General features: G+C 43.1%; 3 protein-coding genes across 4 annotated transcripts in view; 1 reads left to right on the forward strand and 2 right to left on the reverse strand.

Annotated features, from left to right (window-relative positions):
- Positions 1-7,083, reverse strand: part of aacs (acetoacetyl-CoA synthetase) — a 38,300-nt gene extending 31,217 nt beyond the window's left edge. For both annotated transcript variants that reach the window (XM_030791751.1, XM_030791750.1), the window contains exons 1-4: positions 6,837-7,083; positions 5,966-6,069; positions 4,669-4,789; positions 2,141-2,254 (exon numbers count right to left, since the gene is read on the reverse strand). In XM_030791751.1, coding sequence (XP_030647611.1) covers positions 2,141-2,254; positions 4,669-4,789; positions 5,966-6,069; positions 6,837-6,969 — 472 coding nt within the window. In that variant the 5' untranslated portion in view covers positions 6,970-7,083. The remainder of the gene's footprint in view (positions 1-2,140; positions 2,255-4,668; positions 4,790-5,965; positions 6,070-6,836) is intronic.
- Positions 7,084-13,352: 6,269 nt separating this feature from the next.
- On the reverse strand, positions 13,353-15,209 carry bri3bp (bri3 binding protein). Its single transcript, XM_030792011.1, has 3 exons — positions 15,030-15,209; positions 14,281-14,383; positions 13,353-13,783 (listed from the first exon to the last, which is right to left on the reverse strand). The coding sequence occupies exons 1-3, from the start codon at positions 15,207-15,209 to the stop codon at positions 13,362-13,364; spliced, it is 705 nt and encodes a 234-aa protein (XP_030647871.1). The 3' UTR covers positions 13,353-13,361.
- Positions 15,210-15,829: 620 nt separating this feature from the next.
- Positions 15,830-20,000, forward strand: part of ppil2 (peptidylprolyl isomerase (cyclophilin)-like 2) — a 27,123-nt gene continuing 22,952 nt past the window's right edge. The window contains exons 1-5 of the mRNA XM_030791348.1: positions 15,830-15,960; positions 16,400-16,449; positions 16,684-16,729; positions 16,846-16,908; positions 17,441-17,492. Coding sequence (XP_030647208.1) covers positions 15,929-15,960; positions 16,400-16,449; positions 16,684-16,729; positions 16,846-16,908; positions 17,441-17,492 — 243 coding nt within the window. The 5' untranslated portion in view covers positions 15,830-15,928. The remainder of the gene's footprint in view (positions 15,961-16,399; positions 16,450-16,683; positions 16,730-16,845; positions 16,909-17,440; positions 17,493-20,000) is intronic.

Below are 20,000 nucleotides of genomic sequence, written 5' to 3' on the forward strand. Positions count from 1 at the left end.
TCAGTCGTCCCTACACCACTGCAACACACTGTAACACACTGCAACACACTGCAACACACTGCAACACACTCAGTCCTCCCTACACCACTGTAACACACTGTAACACACTAACACATTCAGCCATCCCTACACCACTATAACACACTGTAACACACTGTAACACACTGTAACACACTGTAACACACTCAGTCCTCCCTACACCACTGTAACACACTGTAACACACTGTAACACACTGTAACACACTGTAACACACTCAGTCCTCCCTACACCACTATAACACACTGTAACACACTCAGTCCTCCCTACACCACTATAACACACTGCAACACACTGCAACACACTGCAACACACTGCAACACACTGCAACACACTGCAACACACTGTAACACACTCAGTCCTCCCTACACCACTGTAACACACTGTAACACACTGTAACACACTCAGTCCTCCCTACACCACTATAACACACTGTAACACACTGTAACACACTGTAACACACTCAGTCCTCCCTACACCACTATAACACACTGTAACACACTGTAACACACTGTAACACACTCAGTCCTCCCTACACCACTATAACACACTGTAACACACTGTAACACACTATAACACACTCAGTCCTCCCTACACCACTGTAACACACTGCAACACAATCAGTCCTCCCTACACCACTGTAACACACTCACTGTAACACCTGTTACATACATTAATTCCACAGATATAGATACATACAGATATAAAACATCTCATCTCATCTAAATATCCTTTTTCAAATGTTCGGCTAACTAAGATTTAAGTAATTATCAGGTATGATATGAGAGTGCACCGGAATAACATAGATATATGTACTTCAATATTTAACATGTTATGAGGGCGTTAAATGTTAAACTGCATTCAGTGGTTTTCACGCAGATCATGCGTCTGGTTTATAATGAAGGCATAATTTCACTTTTAGGGGCACTACCTTTGACCCTCCTCCCCACATGTGAGCCTGAGTAAAGGCAAAAGGTTGGAATATAGCATGAGACAGAGGTAAACACAAGATGGGGGATGTTTGGACTCAGATCTGGTCTGGTCCCTGATGAGTACATGATGGAGTGTGTGTGTGTGTGTGTGTGTTTGTACTGTGTATGTGCATTAGCTACAGCCACAGGACTGAAAAGCCTCATTATACATTAAGCATTATACAGAGAGCACTGTGTATACAGCACAGGAAAACCATGGCATCGCTCCCAGAGAGAGAGAGAGAGAGAGAGAGAGAGAGAGAGAGAGAGACAGACAGAAACACAGAGAGAGGGACAGAGACAGAGAGAGAGAGACAGATATACAGACAGAGACAGAGACAGAGACACAGAGAGAGGGACAGACAGAGAGAGAGAGAGAGAGAGAGAGAGAGAGAGACAGAAACACAGAGAGAGGGACAGACAGAGAGAGAGAGAGAGAGAGAGACAGACAGACAGACAGACAGAAACAGAGACAGACACAGAAAGAGGGACAGACAGAGAGAGAGAGAGAGAGAGAGAGAGAGAGACAGAGACAGAGAGAGAAAGAGAGAGAGAGAGGGATCAGTAGGTGTCATCTTTTTGAAAGTGTTAAAGACACAAAGCGTAAAGACCCAAACAAGGTCTGTGTGAATAAAACTGCTAAAGCGCCAAAAACAGGGAGTGGGATGTGTCAGCCAATCAGACAAGGGCAAACAAAGTGTTATAGTAATACTCAGAACACAGGAAATGCTACTCTACTGAAGACTGCTGAAAACCATTAAATCAGTACGTAATGCTATGACTGACACAATACTGAAAACGTCACAGTGATACTAAGAACACTTGAGTATTCTGGTTTAACTGGAATATGACACCTCAGCATGGGCTTCCCCCAGTATGTCTTTTCCTAGTGACACTCAAATGTTACCACCAAACACTGACGTCACAATCTCACAAGAAGAAAAAAAAAACATTTCTTACATTTTTTTCTTCTAAACAGGAAGCTTTGTGTCATTGTTCATCCAGTCATTTTAGACAAAATACCTCACAGCTAGTCAACCGCCTGCAGCAAGCTTGACCTTTGACCTGGTGTCAGTTTGACGGACAGCTGGCGGTTGTTTTTATTAAATCGGGCAGACGACGGGAGACTCACCTACGACCCTGTCTCCAGGCTTGATGCCCATCTTCCTCATCGCCGCGGCGAAGAGCGCCACCTCCCGCCTCAGTTCCCCGAACGTCACCTTCACAATCTCCTCATTCGCTTCCCCTGGGGGGGGGGGGGGGGGAGAGAGAGAGAGAGAGAGAGAGAGAGAGTGTGAGAGAAGAAAGAGTGCCAGAGAGAGAGACAGAGAGAAAAAGATAAGACAGAAGAAAGAGAAAATAGAGAGAGTGAGACAGAGACAAGGGACATTCCGCTGTCATATTGATGGAATTATAAAAATCCTCATTATTTACACATTGTTAGGAAAGACAGAGGTATAGTAAGAGAGAGTAGACAAAAGAATAGAGACAAACATCTCTTCCCCTGGTAATACTGACAAAACCATCAAGACCCAGTTTGAAATTCCACAGTCAAATATATGTTCTATGGGTATACATGTGTAGCCATTAAAAAAATAACATTATAACATTGAAGGCGAAGCTTCTATCAGGTTGAATGAAACTGTCTTTGGCTGTTTGTGCAGTTACGCAGTTTTCCCAGCATCCTCCTGCGTCCCTGTCTCACTCAGTAAAACACTCTGCTGACGCCACAGGCCTGTGACCGATGGCTCTCTCCTAATCAAACTCCACAGACCTGCTCTGCCGGAGGAGAAAGATCTCAGGTCTTTTTTTTTTCTCCCCCCTCACCGCTCAACCACTTAGCCAGCCCCCCCCCCCCCCCCCCCCCCCCTCCTGAAATAAGACATACATCCATTACGATATGAGAAAACCCAGAGCTCGAACCTGGCTTCTAAAAAAAGAAAAATAAATAAACAAACATCCACCGCAAACAAACCGAATTACGGCCCAGTAAATTCATTTACCGCAATGTTTAACCTAAGACATCGCCAATGACAGATCCTATCTTTATGGGGGAGGAGAAGAAAAATAAATAAATAAATAAATAAATAGCAGCGCTACGCTTTCGTATCCGAGCAACGTGTACATGACGTAAGCTTTCAGAGTGATGATCTACAGGGTTTTGCTGACCGCTGATTTGCATCTGCGATGCAATGCGATGGTTACTGCGGCCAAATGCTTTTAGATAATTGGATTTGTGTGCGTGAGGGACGAGCCTTGGAATGTTAAAGCCATTTTAGAGTCGTCCAGGGCACCAGGAGGGCTCCAGTGAATGTCAGAACTAACACAGTCTCATATGCGTCACGTTCTGAGCGCAATCCAAAAAAAAAAAGACATAACACACCCGGAGGCTATGTCTTGAGCATAGCTATGAGGTAAAATGTAGCAGAGCGTGTTGTGTTTTCATTCCCACGTAAAATTACAGAGAGAATCCAACACTGATTTCACTCAGTAAACACACTACGGTTAAAAGTGGAGGGGGGGGGGGGTGAGGGGGGACTGAAGTAAAGCAAAAAACTCAGAATGATTGGCTGTGTTTACAGCCTTACTCTCACATACGATTAACAGGAAAATGTTGCATCAAAATGAAAAAAAAGTCTCAAACCAAAATGCACACTTAGAGTTGGGCTAGTCCAGGATTTAAAAAAAAAAAGAGTCTTTTTTTAATGGATACTGTTCCACTAACAGTGACATGTAGTCTGTCACTGGGCATAGCCTGTGTCCTTAAACCTGCAGGGTAACGGATTGGCGCAGAGATTTGGGTTGGGTGACGGTGCCACGCCTGGACTTTGCTACAGTTATCACAGACAGTGACACAGTGAGTGAGGAGAACAGCACCAGTATCTGCAGAGAGACGATACGTCCCACCGCATCACTGATAAAACACTGACTTGCGGTATACTCATTATGTGATAGCGTTAGGAAACACATATTCTTCTTCTATTTCAAGTGGTAGGAGCAGGTATTGCACATAGTTGGATTCAGTGGTCTTTTTGCTCATATTTTGGTGCCCGTCTCTATTCCCACAGGTTTCATGATATTGATTCCACTGCAGCGGTAACAGGTCCGTGCTAAGGCTGTGCAATCTACTTGTCTACAGCCAACTGATCGGACCACTCGGGGGTTTTTTGGGGGTTTTTTTTTAATTGCTGTTTTTAAATCACTTTTGGGGGGGGGGGGGGGGGGGGGGGGGGGGATTTAATTGCTTTTATTTTAATTGTCTATTTTTTCCGTTGAAAATGAATGGGGAAAGTTTTAGGACTGTAGTCTGGCACGACGAGGGTTTGCACACCGCAGCAGGCGACGGTTGGATTTGATGGTATCTTTTGCTCTGCGAAACGAGTAGCAAGCTCAGACCAGTACGAGTCAAACTGTGATGCTACAGCGCAATCACATTCACGTTTTCTGGCGGAGATGCATCTGGAGTTTGATTGGTCGCTCTGGATGAGCCAAAGGACTCATCTGAGGCCGGACAGCGGTCGGCTAAAGGTGACTCACTGTAGACGCTGAGGCGTGTTCTGAAGATGGGATCACGGCTGGGGTGAATCTAAGCTTTAAAGAGGCAATGGGGGAGGGAGTGAAGTGTTTTGGCTGACTGTGATTGGTGGATTTGGCACTTACGTGCAGCGTAAAGAGCGACTTTGTCCTGTTCTTTGTGTTTGAGGAGATTCTCAGCGTAGTTCAGCCGGCTTCCTTTAAACCATTCGGGAATGTCTGATATCCTTTTGGATACGTCAATCACCTGCACAGGAAAAACGCACACACACACACACACACACACACACAAATTAACTCCAAAAAGAGGCCCGTGCCTGGACGGACAGATGGATGGACTACCAGAGAGAGGGCGAGAGAAGTGACGTAATAAAAACAAACAAAAAATGGTTTCTGAGTTTGAGTCCCAAATATGTCAGTTCACTGTAGACATTCCCACAGAGGAAAACAAAAAACAACTTGAACTCTAGCAGTGCGACATCTCACATAGAGACTGATAACTGCGCAACCTTCGGCCAAAGAAACGTTTGCAAGCAACAGAATGTCGCTAAACTGTTACATCCAATACACACGCACACAAACATACACACTGTTTAAGACAAATGCACGTAAATTCAAATTTGAGCAAAGCTGGGTCGACAGCCCTGCCCCCGGGGGGGGGGGGGGGGGGGGGGGGGGGCGGTGGCCCTGGCGGTGCTGATGTAATAAACCTGAATCTGACATTCAGGGAAACATCCGGACCTGATCTGTAGGAGTCAGATGTGTTGATGCAAGTTTGAACCGAAGCAGAGGGTTGTTAATTAAAAAGTGTTAAGCTCCAGTAAATTAGTGTCGCTTGCTGAGGTTGTCCTCTGTTTCCTTAATCAGCGACAAAATGATTAGCCTTTATTGATGTCCATTTCATTTCCTTCTGAGAAGTAACAGAGCGGACTTTGGCTTACAATTCACAGAAGAAAAAAAAAACAAAAAACATCCACACCCAGTTACTGATATCACCAAACACTCATTAAACTCAGTCCAGATCTGAAGGACCAGTGTCTTGGGGATTACAACTAGTCCTAGAGTCAAATGTCAAGACGTTCTAATAGGAATGTGACAGAGCTTTTCTCCCATTGGACAAGTTTGACTTTTGTCTCAAATTCCTCCTCAGACTAAAACAAAGAAATCCTGCTTTGTGGAATACCCTCTTGTGAATTCCATCGTATTTATTTGTCAAAGAGAGACCTCTGAACTGAATCCCTTGGATTAGAGGCAGTTCTTATCTGAGACTGCAGCCAGAGATATTGAGAAACAAACTGTGATTTTGATTTAACAAACCATTACTTGAGGACCCTTCTGCAGCACAGAAAGCGCCTATACTTATGTATTGGATGTAAACTGATTTATCAAAAATCGAAGCGACCGAATAAAAACAGTCACTCACCTCTTCGTACATTCGCGAGCTCACAATTCCACAGAAGCGCCAAACCTCAGCCCAAAACTCCGGATAATTTTCAATAGACCACTGGTACAGGTCGTCATAGTTGGCTGAAATCATCACAGAGACGCATTAAACTAATACAGTCAGATAAAATGCTACATAAAATTTAGTAATATAATATAATGAGACAAACGCTAAAAATAAACATTAGTAATTATATGACCGTTTGAAAAGGATGAAAAGTGAAGTCACGCGGAACTGCATCTTAACGAATGATGTTTTGAAAATATGTTCTGAATGAAGTGTTTTGAAAATATGTTCTGTCTGTTTACAACTCAAAGTCATTGTAGTCTGATTATAAAATGTGTATCACGCAAACACTGAAACACAGACTAACCACACACTGGCATTAACTGCGATGTCAGAAAGAGACCATGTTTATTTCTCCACACTTAGCGAACAATACAACTTCTTACAGGGGGGTGCAATTGGCATGGGGTTGTGCATCCAAACTGCGGTCTGAGAAAATCTATGTTTTTGTAGCCATCGATTTCCTATGAACCGGTTCTTCCAAATCAACGAGCTACTAGCGTACACATGTCAAAACATATTCCTGAATGGTTCCGTCGGCAACAATACTCGTCACACTGAGATGAAACTAAGGCAATATTCTATGCAGGATCCGGATCGATTATTTACATAGCAGTTACAAATCCGGTGGTTTTTCCATGTTATCCGGGCGTGAGAAGTTCCACGTTTACACACGCGACAAGTTAACGGAGAATCCATTAGCGTGAGCTAATGCTACTGCATGAATTATCAAACGCGAGCTAGCCAAAGCTGCATCTTTCTAGGACAGGGTGGTTTTACTTACCCAGATTAAGACCGTAGTCTCGGTTAATCTGATTCCTGAACCGGTCCATGTGTGTGTTCTTTTTAGAGTCCGGGTACCATAACACTTTGGACTCCATAATCTCCTCACTCGTTTTTTCTGCGTCTTTAGACATTATGGATCTATAATACAAAATCACACACCGGGTGTCTTAAGTAACTGGTCACACACTCACACACACTAAAAGGACAAAGGGAGACACGCAGTTCCAAGATCACGGCCTGTGGCTCACACACAGTGACACACTGTGACAATACTTCCTCGCATCCTTATAGTCAACCACTAGGCAAACAGACGTCACCGCCCACCCAGTTGCCGTACCAACTCCTACCAAGATTCTATTTTATCGTTCCGCCATGCAACATAGTCCCGGTATCTTCTAACAATTACTAATGAAGTACTTACTAAAATGTTACAGGTAAATATTCTCTTCTTCTCTCCCCTTTTGTTACTTACAACTAAATTGGTTGATTTTACATTTAAGTCACTGAATATAGCTGTATTATCTAGCGTCATTCCTGGCGACTACTAGAGAATATTCCTAAATAGCATAAATACAATATTCTGACTTATATTCGGTGCATCAAAAAGGCCTTGAGAAAAATCGCAAATTTGTAAATTTACTTTTACTGAATCGGCGGACGGATTTGGGTACGCATTTATCTTGTAGCTGAGACGTCTGTTATGTTTATTGGGAAATATATTTGAAAGAGCCAGATTTAGGGATGCCCGCGATTGACCCCAACCAGAGAGGTTCGCTGTCCCTCCCCATGCTGCCATGCAGCGGTGTGATATCATTTGGCAGCGCACCACGACGTGCCTTTAATCTCATTGGCTGATTTATGGCTGGTCCCACATCAGCCGACAAGTAGGTGTTCTACGGAACGGCGTGGACTGACGGACGAATTGTCGAAACACAACACGTGCTTATTGGTACGCCCAAGCTGTCTAGAACGCGTCTGACCAATCAGCGTTCAGGAATTCGGGCGCACGTTAGAGGTGTGCCCAATCAAATGTTCCCAATTTCTAAAACGGCCCATGTAATGATGAAGGTGCGCAGGAACCTTCTGCTGAAACTAATGAGAATTGCCTGCTACTATTTGAATCATTATATAACAAATTTATCGATTACGACCGACAATATATTTTGAGAAGATGAATTTCTGTGTACAGAGCAATGACATTTGTGCATTTACATGTCACAGAAACTTGCAGCCTGGACGCTTCAGTTTCACGCTTATGTAATCAGACAACTGAAAAGGGGGGCTTTTTTAAACGAGGATATATTGCAACATATGGGATGGGCAATCTCACATAAGGGAGTAATTAGTAACCTGATAGCTTGTGTAGGTTTGACATTCACAAATAATTTTTTTTTTTAGGGATGCTAAGATCAAAACCGGGAGAACATGGAATTTTCCTGTGAGATGCTGCGGCGTATAAAGACTCTCTGAAGAGTTTGTGAAAGTGGTCGAGTGTTTGCATCCCGTTCTGTTTACTCCTTGTTTCTTTTGCATCACAGTAAAGTGCGTGACAATCACGTCACTGTATCAGAGAAAGACGATGTTACCTTCCTTTTACCAAAGCCTTATTTCTCCTTCTAATGCTGACCAAAGTCTCCATCTGTGGTCTTATCACATGTGTGGACAGCTGGCTGAATTTCGTGCAGCGGTGGAACATTGGACTGTGGTCCAGCGTTGAAGTCATGTTGCTGAACAGCTCTCACTTCTCCATTGCTGTCAGAGCTACAAGAGCAATAAGCTGTCTATTCAAACAATCAGTTTCACAACGGTTTTCAAGGTTTAGACGACTGTGAGAGACTGTCCTCATTGCTTTTTGTTTGTTCGTCTGTGGATTACTTTAAGGCAACGGGGCACGAGAGGCCAGGATGTGTTGGGAATATTGTGACAGTTCAAAGATAACCCCTTTTGGACAACTGTCTGATAAAGTGTCCGAGATGCCTCCCTGAGTTTATGAAAACCATCTCTGTCACAGTCATTCCAGATTAGATCTATATACATGTATTTAAGGCAAAGTTGGCCGGAAAAATCAGATAACAGTGCACCGGTTTATGTAGCATAGAGGTCCACAGCAGAACACTCGGTGACCTCCTGTGCCCTGTTGAAGGGGCCACAATCACACAGGTAAAGACCCACCAGATTGGAGTGAACCAATCACAGCAAAGCTTGGTGGCCAATTACAGCCAGCAGTGCAGTGCTTCATTCACAAACATGTCTCTTTTTTTTTTTCTCAGGCATAATGAGGGATTTATGCACCACTCTATGACCACAGAATCCCTCTGTCTCAAGTTCTGAATGGTTCTGTTCTTGACTAACCTCTCCACTGGCACTTCAGATTGACAGGTGCAGGCAGCCAATTGAGTTCTTCCTTCTTGTGACTTATATCTCAGACCAATGAACGTTTGACCCCAGACTCACAATGCCAACATCACCAGAGGAGACACACTGTTCCACACGACACAACACCACGTTGAGCAATTGACATTACAACAACTCCTGTCAGAAACGACCTCACAGTCACACACACACACCCCTTTCCAAATCACTGGCATCTCCTCACACACACACACCCCTTTCCAAATCACTGGCATCTCCTCCACTGGCTGCGCTGGATACGAGACAGTAATAGATGAGTGGACCCACCCAGAATTTTTACACTTAACCCTTAGTGCAACGCAACAAGAACTTTATTAATTCGTGAACACACACACACACACACACACATACACCTGTGTGGAAGCAGCTGTTTAGTTTGTTTAATCTGTATCCTGATTTATTCTGGTGATTTTTTTGTTTGTTTGTTTGGTTTTTTTGGCAGTTTGCTGTCGGTGTTGCCAGGTGAGATGACTGTCTGATTCTGTCAGAGTTGCTTAAACGGGACATCGGGGACAACAGCCACGTCAAACGCCACAGAGACACTTACATAAGCTAGCCCACCTCATCACCGCAGACCTGAGCCTGCTCTGACGCTGACACACTGGAGCTGTCGCTGATGCTTCACCAGCATACCCAGTCTCAAACTGGTCCTTCAGAGCAATGACAGCAGAGTGATTTTCTCAAAACAAGCTCTCTTCTGATACGAGAATCTGTGTAAAGACAGCGAAACTCACGTAATGAATTCATTTGAATAAAAACCCTCTTCAAAAGGCCAGGACTCTGCTCCTCCGGGTTCTAAAAAAAAACCCTAAAGTAAAAAATGAATCCAAAAAAATGCTCATTATAAATCAACTGCTCTTAGGAGGAAATGTCATTGAGCTGCCACAACTGATGAGGGGTCGTCTCTTTTTATTTATTGTGTGGTTTGAACTTCCTTTGTTCAAATCTCTACCCCAATATTATTATTATTATTATTATTATTATTATTATGTATTTATTTATTTATTTTCACAGTTTCTTTCATTAGCAAACTGAGAACTCATCACCACACAAGGATACAGTTGTTTGTTTATTGAATGAATCTTGGAATTCTGGTTTAACAATTTCAAAACAATTAGAAAAAGAATTATTCCATCACATGATGACCTATACAGTAAATGATAATTAACAACGAATACAGTTTCAGAAAACCAGTGTCAAACTGACAGGACAGAACTCTGGGTGGTCATACATGGTGGAATAAAATAAAATAAGATTTAATTTTGAAAAAAGGGACCAAAAAATAGGGAAAAAAAAAACAAACAACAAAAACCTCCACTGAAATGTCACGACTTTCCAGTGTCGTCACGTAGCTCCAGTGTTCCCATGACAGGCGACAACTTTAAAAAAAAAACAAAAACAAAAACTGGACATAAACATGATTTGGCACAACTACAATTCATTGGCAGATTTCAGACAGGATTTCATTTCTATCAGTTTAAAAACAACTCAGATATGTTTTAAAAAGAAAACATAAAAATCTCATGGATATATATATATAAAAAAAACCCACAGTGAAAATGAATTCTTAATTCTGTGGGATGAATTGTGTTGACCTGTTTCAAAGTCACGCATACAGTTAAAACTAACACACGCACATGGGAGACAGCAGTGGCTGCCCCACTGGCCTGGCTTTATCAAACTCGCCTTGAAGGGGAACGTTTTTTTCGATTACGACACACGCACAGTGCGACCATAACAACAGCATGATGGGTTGCTGCGAAAACCAAGTGCTCTACTTTTTCATCGAGAGATATCCTTTTTTTTGTTGTCGTTGTTGCAGGCATGGATGCTTCTAGAAAGGTTTAATAGAGTAAAGTAAGTAAAGTAAGTAAGATGCCACACACGAGAACCCATGAATCAAGATGCATATACAAGACGTTTGTATACGAAGATGAAGTTGTAGTATTGTGACACACTTCCATCTTATTCATCAGATACACTGTGTGGTTTGATCAATGCAAATCAGTGCAATATAAGCTTTACCTATAAGCCTAATAAGCCTGCTACACAACAACATGGAAATAAACATTGCATTCTTCAGATATATTTAATTTGGCCTAAACTACTTCATTACAAATATTAAATACTTTGTGCAAGTCCATGGGTTGGTTTACAATGCAAAATCTATAGAAAATTTGGTCACTGTAAAGTGATTATAAAATGTATTCACTTAAGGGAATATGAATTCTCACTTGGAAAATGAAATGGAAAAATAACAGTTTTTGCTCAAATCACACAGGAAACACATTAAATGCTGTTTGACAGTTGACAGTTTGCAGCACTTTGCTGGCTTGTATCGAGCATGAGGTGACATAAAGACAGCCATCAACATCAGATATCCTGTCTTCAAGATATCAAGACAGTCATGAGAGCCAATCAGCAGGCAGGACAGCTGTGGCACGCAGAGCAAGACTGGAACTGATTGGCTGGAGTCGGAGTAGTTTAAGATTGTAACAGAGAATAAATTATGTCATCGCAAAGTGTTTTCTAGGCATTCAGCTCTGTGTTTCTGAGAATCGACTCGACCAAACGTGAGAACGCGGTGGGGGGGGGGGGCAGAGATGAGGAAAAACAGGAGTGTTTCATTCACTAAGTTAATACATAATCATTCAGTTAATTAATATGAAGTATTCTCAATAAAACATTCTTACAGTACATGACCACAACGTAAACCTCACAACGTCACAGGGGTACTCAGTCTAATACCACTAAACGCACACATCTTCCACTTCATCTGAACTTTAAAACATGATCAACTATCAGTCTGAGTGTGAAACCAAAACAGGCTTCACTCCAGAGGCCGGAGTGAAGTATGAACGGGGGGGGGGGGGGGGGGGGGGGTCGGGCAGAGCAAGCAATCATGTTTCCTTTTATCAAAGGGCCATGCAAAAAAAGAAAACAAAACAAAAACAACAACAAAAAAAACACAACAACAACAAAAAAAATCTTAAAACAGAGCTAGAGACACAGTAATGTAGATAGACAGAGCTAAGCTAACTGGGCTAAGACTAATTATAAAGAAATCACAAAAGAGCTCTTGAGACAGACTGTGCCGTCTGCTGACGGCTAGCTGTGGACTGCTAACCTTGTTCACGCTGCCTGATGAGAGAGAAATGCCTAGCTCTACAGAACACGGCCCGGAACAGATGTGCCGTTTTATCTCTGTAAGGAGTGAGTGTAGAACAGTTAGTGGAGCATATGAGCCAATCCAGGGGTCTCTTCTTCTGTCTCTCTCTCTTTCTTTCTTTCTTTTTTTCCTCTCTCCCTGAGATCTGCGTGTCAGCACGTTTCTGTAATTATTTTTCACGCTGTGCTGGAGTGTAGCAGCCTACATTCTCTCTGATGTGTAGACACACACACACACACACACACACACACCAGAAAACACACACAAACAGGCCCTTGATTTAGGGGAAAAGAAAAGAAAAGAAAAGAAAAAGAAGAAGAAAGAGAAAAGAGATCTCTGATATTGAAGATGAGAGCTATATTGCTGAACTGTAGCAGTGCTGGTTTAGGTAACCCAGTTTAGTGATTTTAAACAAACATACGTGGTCTCAAATAGCTTACTGTTTTAACCTACTGTTTAAGCCCGATGCTACCTGAATATGTACAGCTCCTGCAACTGGCTTTACTTAAAATTCCTGTTCGGACCAAAAAAAATTCCCCTTAAATCCTGTCTCGTTCCCAGTGTCCTGTGATTACAGATAAAAATAAAAAAACCAGCAGAAATATGGCATTGTGGAATTGTTCTCCACACAGTGATCATACATAACACTTCCAAAAATCTGATCATGATACAAGCTGCACCAGCACACAACAGCGTGACGTCGGACAGGGAATGGAGTCCACGGACACTTTAAAAAAAAAAAAAAAACACTTCTGCGTCTCTGAATACACCTCTTTGTCCCCCTTGTCCCTGTTCAAACCCTGGTTTTAACCTAACTCTACCCCCACCCTCTGCGTTCACCCTCATTCCCCAGTCACCCCCCCCCCTCCTCCTCCCCCCCTCCCCCCACTGCCCCTCCTCCCCAGCCCTGGACGGCTTGACTGCTCTCCCTCTGTGCTGGTTTTACTGGTCTCCGGATCTCTCCAGGCTGTCGATAACCCGGCTGAGGCGGATGTTGAGGAGTCGGATCTGGTTGTCGATCTGGTCGATCTTCTCCTCCAGCGTACTGGGGCTCCCGCCTTTTCTCCAGTACGCCCCCACCGGCCCGGTCATGAAGTACACTGCCATGACGAAACACAGCGGCAGGATGGCCCGCTCCGGATCGCCCTCGAACTTCTGCAGGATGTACAGACACGAGAGGGCGAAGAGAGCCACGCGGGCCAGCCAGAAAAAACGCCCAAACACCACGTGCAGCAGGTAAAAGAAACCCCCCAGGAACAAAGAGAGGAACCAGTAGGCCACCAGCAGAGCGGCCACCAGGAGGAGAGCTCGAGCAGGAGAGCTGGACACCGACGCTGGGCTGAAGTAGTGAGTCAGATTAGACGCTACAGAGAGAGAGAGAGAGAGAGAGAGAGAGAGACAGAGAGAGAGAGACAGAGACAGAGAGAGAGACAGAAAGAGAGAGAGAGAGACAGAGAGAGACACAGAAAGAGAGAGAGAGAGACAGAGACAGAGAGAGAGAGAGAAAGAGAGAGAGAGACAGAGAGAGAGAGAGAGAGAGAGAGAGACAGAGACAGAGAGACAGAGACAGAGAGAGAGAGAGAGAAAGAGAGAGAGAGAGAAAGAGAGAGAGAGAGCAAGCAGGAGGGAGGGAGAGTGGAAGGGTGAGAGAGAGAGAAAGAAAGAAATACCAAAATACCAGTTACTATCTCTTCAGAAAGGAAATAGTTAAAACAGATATACATTATCTCCCTAAAAATAACAGAGAGAAAGTGGTCTTCCTCACAAACCACAAAAATGGGTGATAAGCTCCAAAAAAAAGCAGCAGTTCTCTGTGAGTACACATCACTAGTCTAAGTAAAGACTACTGATAGGCTCTTACCGTCGATTCCCAAAACGTCCAGGAGATCTGTCCAGACCTTCCAAATCGTGTCCAAAAACGAGTCCACTCCATGCACAAACCGTTCCGTGGTCTTGGAGAAGAACTAGAGACAAAGGGGAAAACAAATAAACAAACAAACAAGCAAATAAATAAATAAATAAAAACACACACAAATGGGTACCACGGCTGAGCAACGAGGACATGTTCTCAGACTCGGCGACAAATCGTGTGATAAGGAAATGACCGAGAAGAAAAGCGTCCGTGTTTATTTTCTCAACGGTGATTATTATTCTCATAAAAAGCACTTGGATTCTGTTATGTATTTGCGCAAGGACCGATCGTGATTCTGATCAATTAACCTTTGAGTACCTATAACCTATAAGTAAAAATAAACGGCATCTCCTCCACACGGCTTCAACTGCTACACCCATACTCCAGCTGTCAGTTTTACAACTGGAGACATCGTGTATTTAATTGTGATAACACTTTTTGTCTGTTGAGACAGTAGATCATTCAATAAAAACATACCAGGTCTAACGAATAGCCCTTAGACACACTCATTCATTTTCAACCATGCGCTCTTCCGCTGCTTTTCATATATTCGATGAAATGACACAACATAGCCAGCCAGCTAACAGCAAATATGACCCCCGGCAAGATAACCAAGACAGAGATGTTTGCTCTGTTTTATTTAGCAGACCGGGGTTATCGCAAAAGGCGAAAAATTTAAAATACTATGTTTTACTAACCTTGTGTAATGCTTTAATGTTGTCCTCTCCAAAAATGTTGCTCAATGTTTGATAAAACCCGTTGGCCGCCCTTCTCAAACTGTTCTGGCTGCCGGAGTCTTTTCGGCTTCTAGCGGCTTCTGAGGACAGAAGACATGCCAGAAGAAACGACAAAATAATCACCACTTTTACGGCTTTCATTGCTTGCATTAGCAAATATTACCGATTGGAATATAAATACTATATCTATTGCACTTAGGTAGCCGAAACAACGAGCAGCTCGTTATAAAAGCCCGCTTTGACGATGCTCCCGGAAGAAACTGTTAGGTTTTGGAGGGCGCTAGTTTCCTGATGTTTAGCTGCCACCTGCCGTTAACATTTAGTAAAACCGGTGTTTTTACTTAACAGATCTGCCTTATTACTCTTCCCGTGTCATTGTGGTGTCACGCAACAAAGCGTATTTTTCTCATTAATCAAATATCTAAAGATTAGAGCGAGTAGAAACAATTATATCAGGAAAACTAACAGTTTTTACAACAACTACGGAAGTTAGAATATAAGTCAATTGCTTTTTTGTAGGGTTTTAACATTAATTTTATTTATTATCAGATGAGATCCGCTGAAATTATGAAGCACGTCATATTTTCCACTTTAAACAAATGTTATTGTACAATAGATGACAGTTATGACACGTTTTTATTTAAAATTTACTCTTGTTTCACCCACGGCTCAAGACCCCGGACCGATTGCTACGTGAGAGTTGCACATCGGACGAATTAAGTAGGGGTACCGGAAAGACGTTAAAATTCTTGCGACGAACCATAGTAAGTAGGCGAACTCAGAGAGGTTTTTTAACCGTTTAACGCGACATTTTTCTGTCTTTTAAACGTTTCTCAGCCTTAACATTCGTCACAGTCAAAATGGGGAAGCGGCAGCACCAAAAGGATAAAATGTAAGTTCGTGTTCAGTGTCTTGTTCATGAAGTTATTTCCCAACATTAGCTTTGAAGCTAGCTATTTAACTAACTGTTCAGTGCTGTTGACTTACCAAAATGACAGACATATTTTTTATTTTGTCGAAAACTTGTCTCAGCTTTGACTCCAAAGCTCACTAACAGTTTAAATAATTGCGTAGTTAGTGTAAATGCACTGTAGTTATGTATAATCAGATAAGACATACCTTGTTATTTTTCTTATCCGCTTTTTAAAGCCGCGGTATTGTTTTACACTGTTTGATTTTGCATCTGTCCTCTTTCGAAGAGATCTACATTAATGTGCTCGTATAGTTGTTGTTGTTTACATTTCTACAGAGCGTCACTCATGTGATTAAATAGTTATGCCGTAGTTACCTGGAGACGGTGTCAGTAGTGTAAAATTGTATTTTGACTGCAGGTACATCACTTGTACTGAGTACACAAACTTCTACGGAGGAAAGAAAACAGGTACAGAACTTTTATGTTTATCTCACAGTAAGAGAATGCAATGCATCGCTTATTTTTAGTACTGATGAACAGATCTCACCTGGTACATTGACTATATTGTTATTTTACTTAAGTTAGTTAACTGTGTGTGTGTGTGTGAGAGAAAGAGAGAGAGATGGAGAGAGAAAGCGTGAATAAGTGGTAAAGAAGTGAATTTATGTGGCTTTTGTAAATATTTTCTGTTTCTCTCTGCAGAAATCCCTCAAGCTAATTTTCGTCGACTGCCCTTTGATCACTGCAGGTGATGAGAGATTTGTAAAAACAGAGCCTCTGCTCTCCCGATTTCACATCCTACTTCAAAAAAAAAAGGCATCTCATAAATGAAATTCTTCTTTAATGTGTCTTTGTTATTTACAGCTTGTCTCTGCAGCCATTTGAATATCCAATGTGCTCTCCAGACGGCATTGTGTTTGATTTAATGTAAGTATCTCATCATCATCTAACTGGAGTGTTTCTCAACTCCAGTCCTGGGGCCCACTGTCCTGCACGTTTTCGTTTGAACTCCTCATTTTCACAGTTCATTGAGCTAATGAAGGGCTTGATGATTAACTGTTCAGGTGATCAAGTCCTGAGTTAAAGCAAAAACATACAGGACATCGGGCCCCCAGAACTGGAGTTGAAAATCACTCACACACACACACACACACACACACACACACACATACATACATACATACATACATACATATACACACATACACATACACTCACACACACAGACACAGAAATCAGGCTGACTGTGTGTGTGGGTTACCCATATGGGCTGATTTGTTTGTCTCAGTTTGAAGTTGCCAGAGCACCCAGATGCCTCACCCTCTCTCTCTCTCTCTCTCTCTCTCTCTCTCTCTCTCTCTCTCTCTCTCTTTCTCTCTCTCTCTCTCTCTCTCTCTCTCCTCTCTCTCTCTCTCTCTCTCTCTCTCTCTCTCTCTCTCTCTCTCTGTTCTTTTTGTAGGAGCATTGTTCCATGGATTAAGAAGTTTGGCACAAATCCCAGCACTGGAGAGGTATGTTTTTTGTTTACTTTAGGGATTTTTTTTGGTTTGTTGTTTTTGTAAAGAAACATTTTTTGTAGGGAAAATGCTTTGGTTTCCTGGTTAGAGACCCACTCCAGCTGATGTAACACCAGTGATCTTTAGAAAGGCAGAATATGACTGTAAACAGAAACAAGGTCAGGTGAATGAGTGAGGGATGAGGGAGAAGAATGAGTGAGGGATGAGGGAGAAGAATGAGTGAGGGATGAGGGAGAAGAATGAGTGAGGGATGAGGGAGAAGAATGAGTGAGGGATGAGGGAGGAGAATGAGTGAGGGATGAGGGAGGAGAATGAGTGAAGGATGTGAGGGATGAGGGAGGAGAATGAGCGAGGGATGAGGGAGGAGAATGAGCGAGGGATGAGAAGAATGAGCGAGGGATGAGGGACGAGGGAGGAGAATGAGTGAGGGATGAGGGACGAGGGAGGAGAATGAGTGAGGGATGGAGGAGAAGAATGACTAAGGGATGAGGGAGGAGAATGAGTGAGGGATGAGAAGAATGAGTGAGGGACGAGAGAGAAGAATGAGTGAGTGAGGGATGAGGGAGAAGAATGAGTGAGGGATGAGGGGAGGAGAATGAGTGAGCGATACACGCTGACAGCTTTAAAGCTTGTAGTATAGTTAGACGCGTTATCCGGTGAGAGGCATTACCTATTTTTGTCCACTAGAGGGCAGAAGGCTCCAACGGAAAAGTATTAGCGATGCCGAAACGGTTACATAACACAATCTCACCTACATCATTCAGAGAACACAAAGAAGCAGCTCCCTGCCCGACAGTGTAGTGAACGGTATTATTTACACAATAAAGGGCTCAGCTGCGTATCAGTTGTTCTGAGAAATATAGTTATATGGTAGTGTTTAAGGCTGTTGAAAGGGGGTATGTTCACATACACACACTGCTGAAAACACACATACGTACATGTGTATGTTTACACTCACAGCTTTTGGTATCTGTCAACGTTTCTTACTTATCTGTGTGTGTGTGTGTGTGTATGTATGTATGTGTGTGTGTTTACATATGCGTGTGTTCATCATGCGTGTAACTGTGTGTTTGACCTCACTCTTTGTGTGTGCGTGCATGTGTGCGTGCATGTGTGTGTGTGTGTGTGTGTGTGTGAGAGTTTGTATGTGTAAGTGTATGTTTATTCTGTGTTTGGCCTCATTCTGTGTGTATGTATGCATGTGTGTGTGTTCATTCTGAGTTAGGCCTCATTCTCTGTGTGAGTGTGTATGTGTCTGACCTGGATGTCAACATCTCTGACCTCACTCTGTGTGTGTGTGTGTGTGTGTGTGTGTGTCTGACCTGGGTTCACCATGTCTGTGTGCTTGTGTCTTATCTTCCCTCATGGCTCTTGCTTGCTCATTTTTCACTGTGTTTGCGAATGCGTCTGCTCACATGTCTGGACATGCCCCTGTGTGTGTGTGTGTGTGTGTGTGTGTGTGTGTGTGGACTCATGCTCACAAGATCAGCTGGCCAGTCCTGATTGATATGTCAGACAGAGAGAGACGGACAGGGAGTGAGGGAAGGACAGACAGAGAGAGAGACAGAGAGAGAGAGCAGATGTTGGATATGTCCAGAGACAAGTCCTGACTTGTCCATACATACAGACCGCATGGTGCTCCCAGCCAGAGAGGAGACATACATACACACACACACACACACACATACACATGCACACACACACTGCCCTCCAGACTGAGAGAGTGCATAGAAACCGTCAGATAAGAAATATAAATGTGTGTGCACACACACATACTTCCAAAACACCTGGTCCAAAATAACAACACACACCACACCCCTAGTCTGAGAAAACTCTCCAACCCCAGTCAAACAAACAGGACCCAAGTCTGTGTCACAATGCAAACCCTGACTGGGAAGTCAGAAACACACACACACACACACACCTCCACAGGGCCTGGTCCTCCAACTCCAACATGTTTAGTCAAAGTGTGAAATGACACACTTGAGAACCTACAACACACAAATCCAGAACTCTTCATATGCTAAATGTCAGTGGTAGTTGCTGAAGTAATGGGGCTTGTAAGAGCATTTGGGGTGTGTGTGCGCGTGCGTGCGTGTGCGTGTGTGTGTGCGTGCGTGTGTGTGTGTGTGTGTACGTGCGTGCGTGCGTGCGTGTGTGCGTGCGTGCGTGTGTGTGTGTGCGCGTGCGTGCGTGTGTGCGTGCGTGTGCGCATGTGTGTGTGCGTGGCAGCTTTATGTTGATTTAAATAAGCTGGAAGCCTCTTTATGTGTCGAACATTTATTTATCAGTTTTATTTTATTTTATTTATTTTATTACCGAAACTCGCGCCTGTGAATTTGCATGTGCTCACAGTCGCCATATGAGAGTTTGCGTTCTGCTAGACGGTGTTAGACAGACACACGTCTTCAGGTCTTTATACGCTGTTATTTGTCCGCTAATTTATGGTAATTAAAGTGGTTTTATTTGTGTGACCGCAGCAAATAGGTAGTTCTCTGAGCC

Source organism: Chanos chanos, chromosome 14 (genome assembly GCF_902362185.1).
Source record: "Chanos chanos chromosome 14, fChaCha1.1, whole genome shotgun sequence".
In the NCBI taxonomy this organism is placed as follows: domain Eukaryota; kingdom Metazoa; phylum Chordata; class Actinopteri; order Gonorynchiformes; family Chanidae; genus Chanos; species Chanos chanos.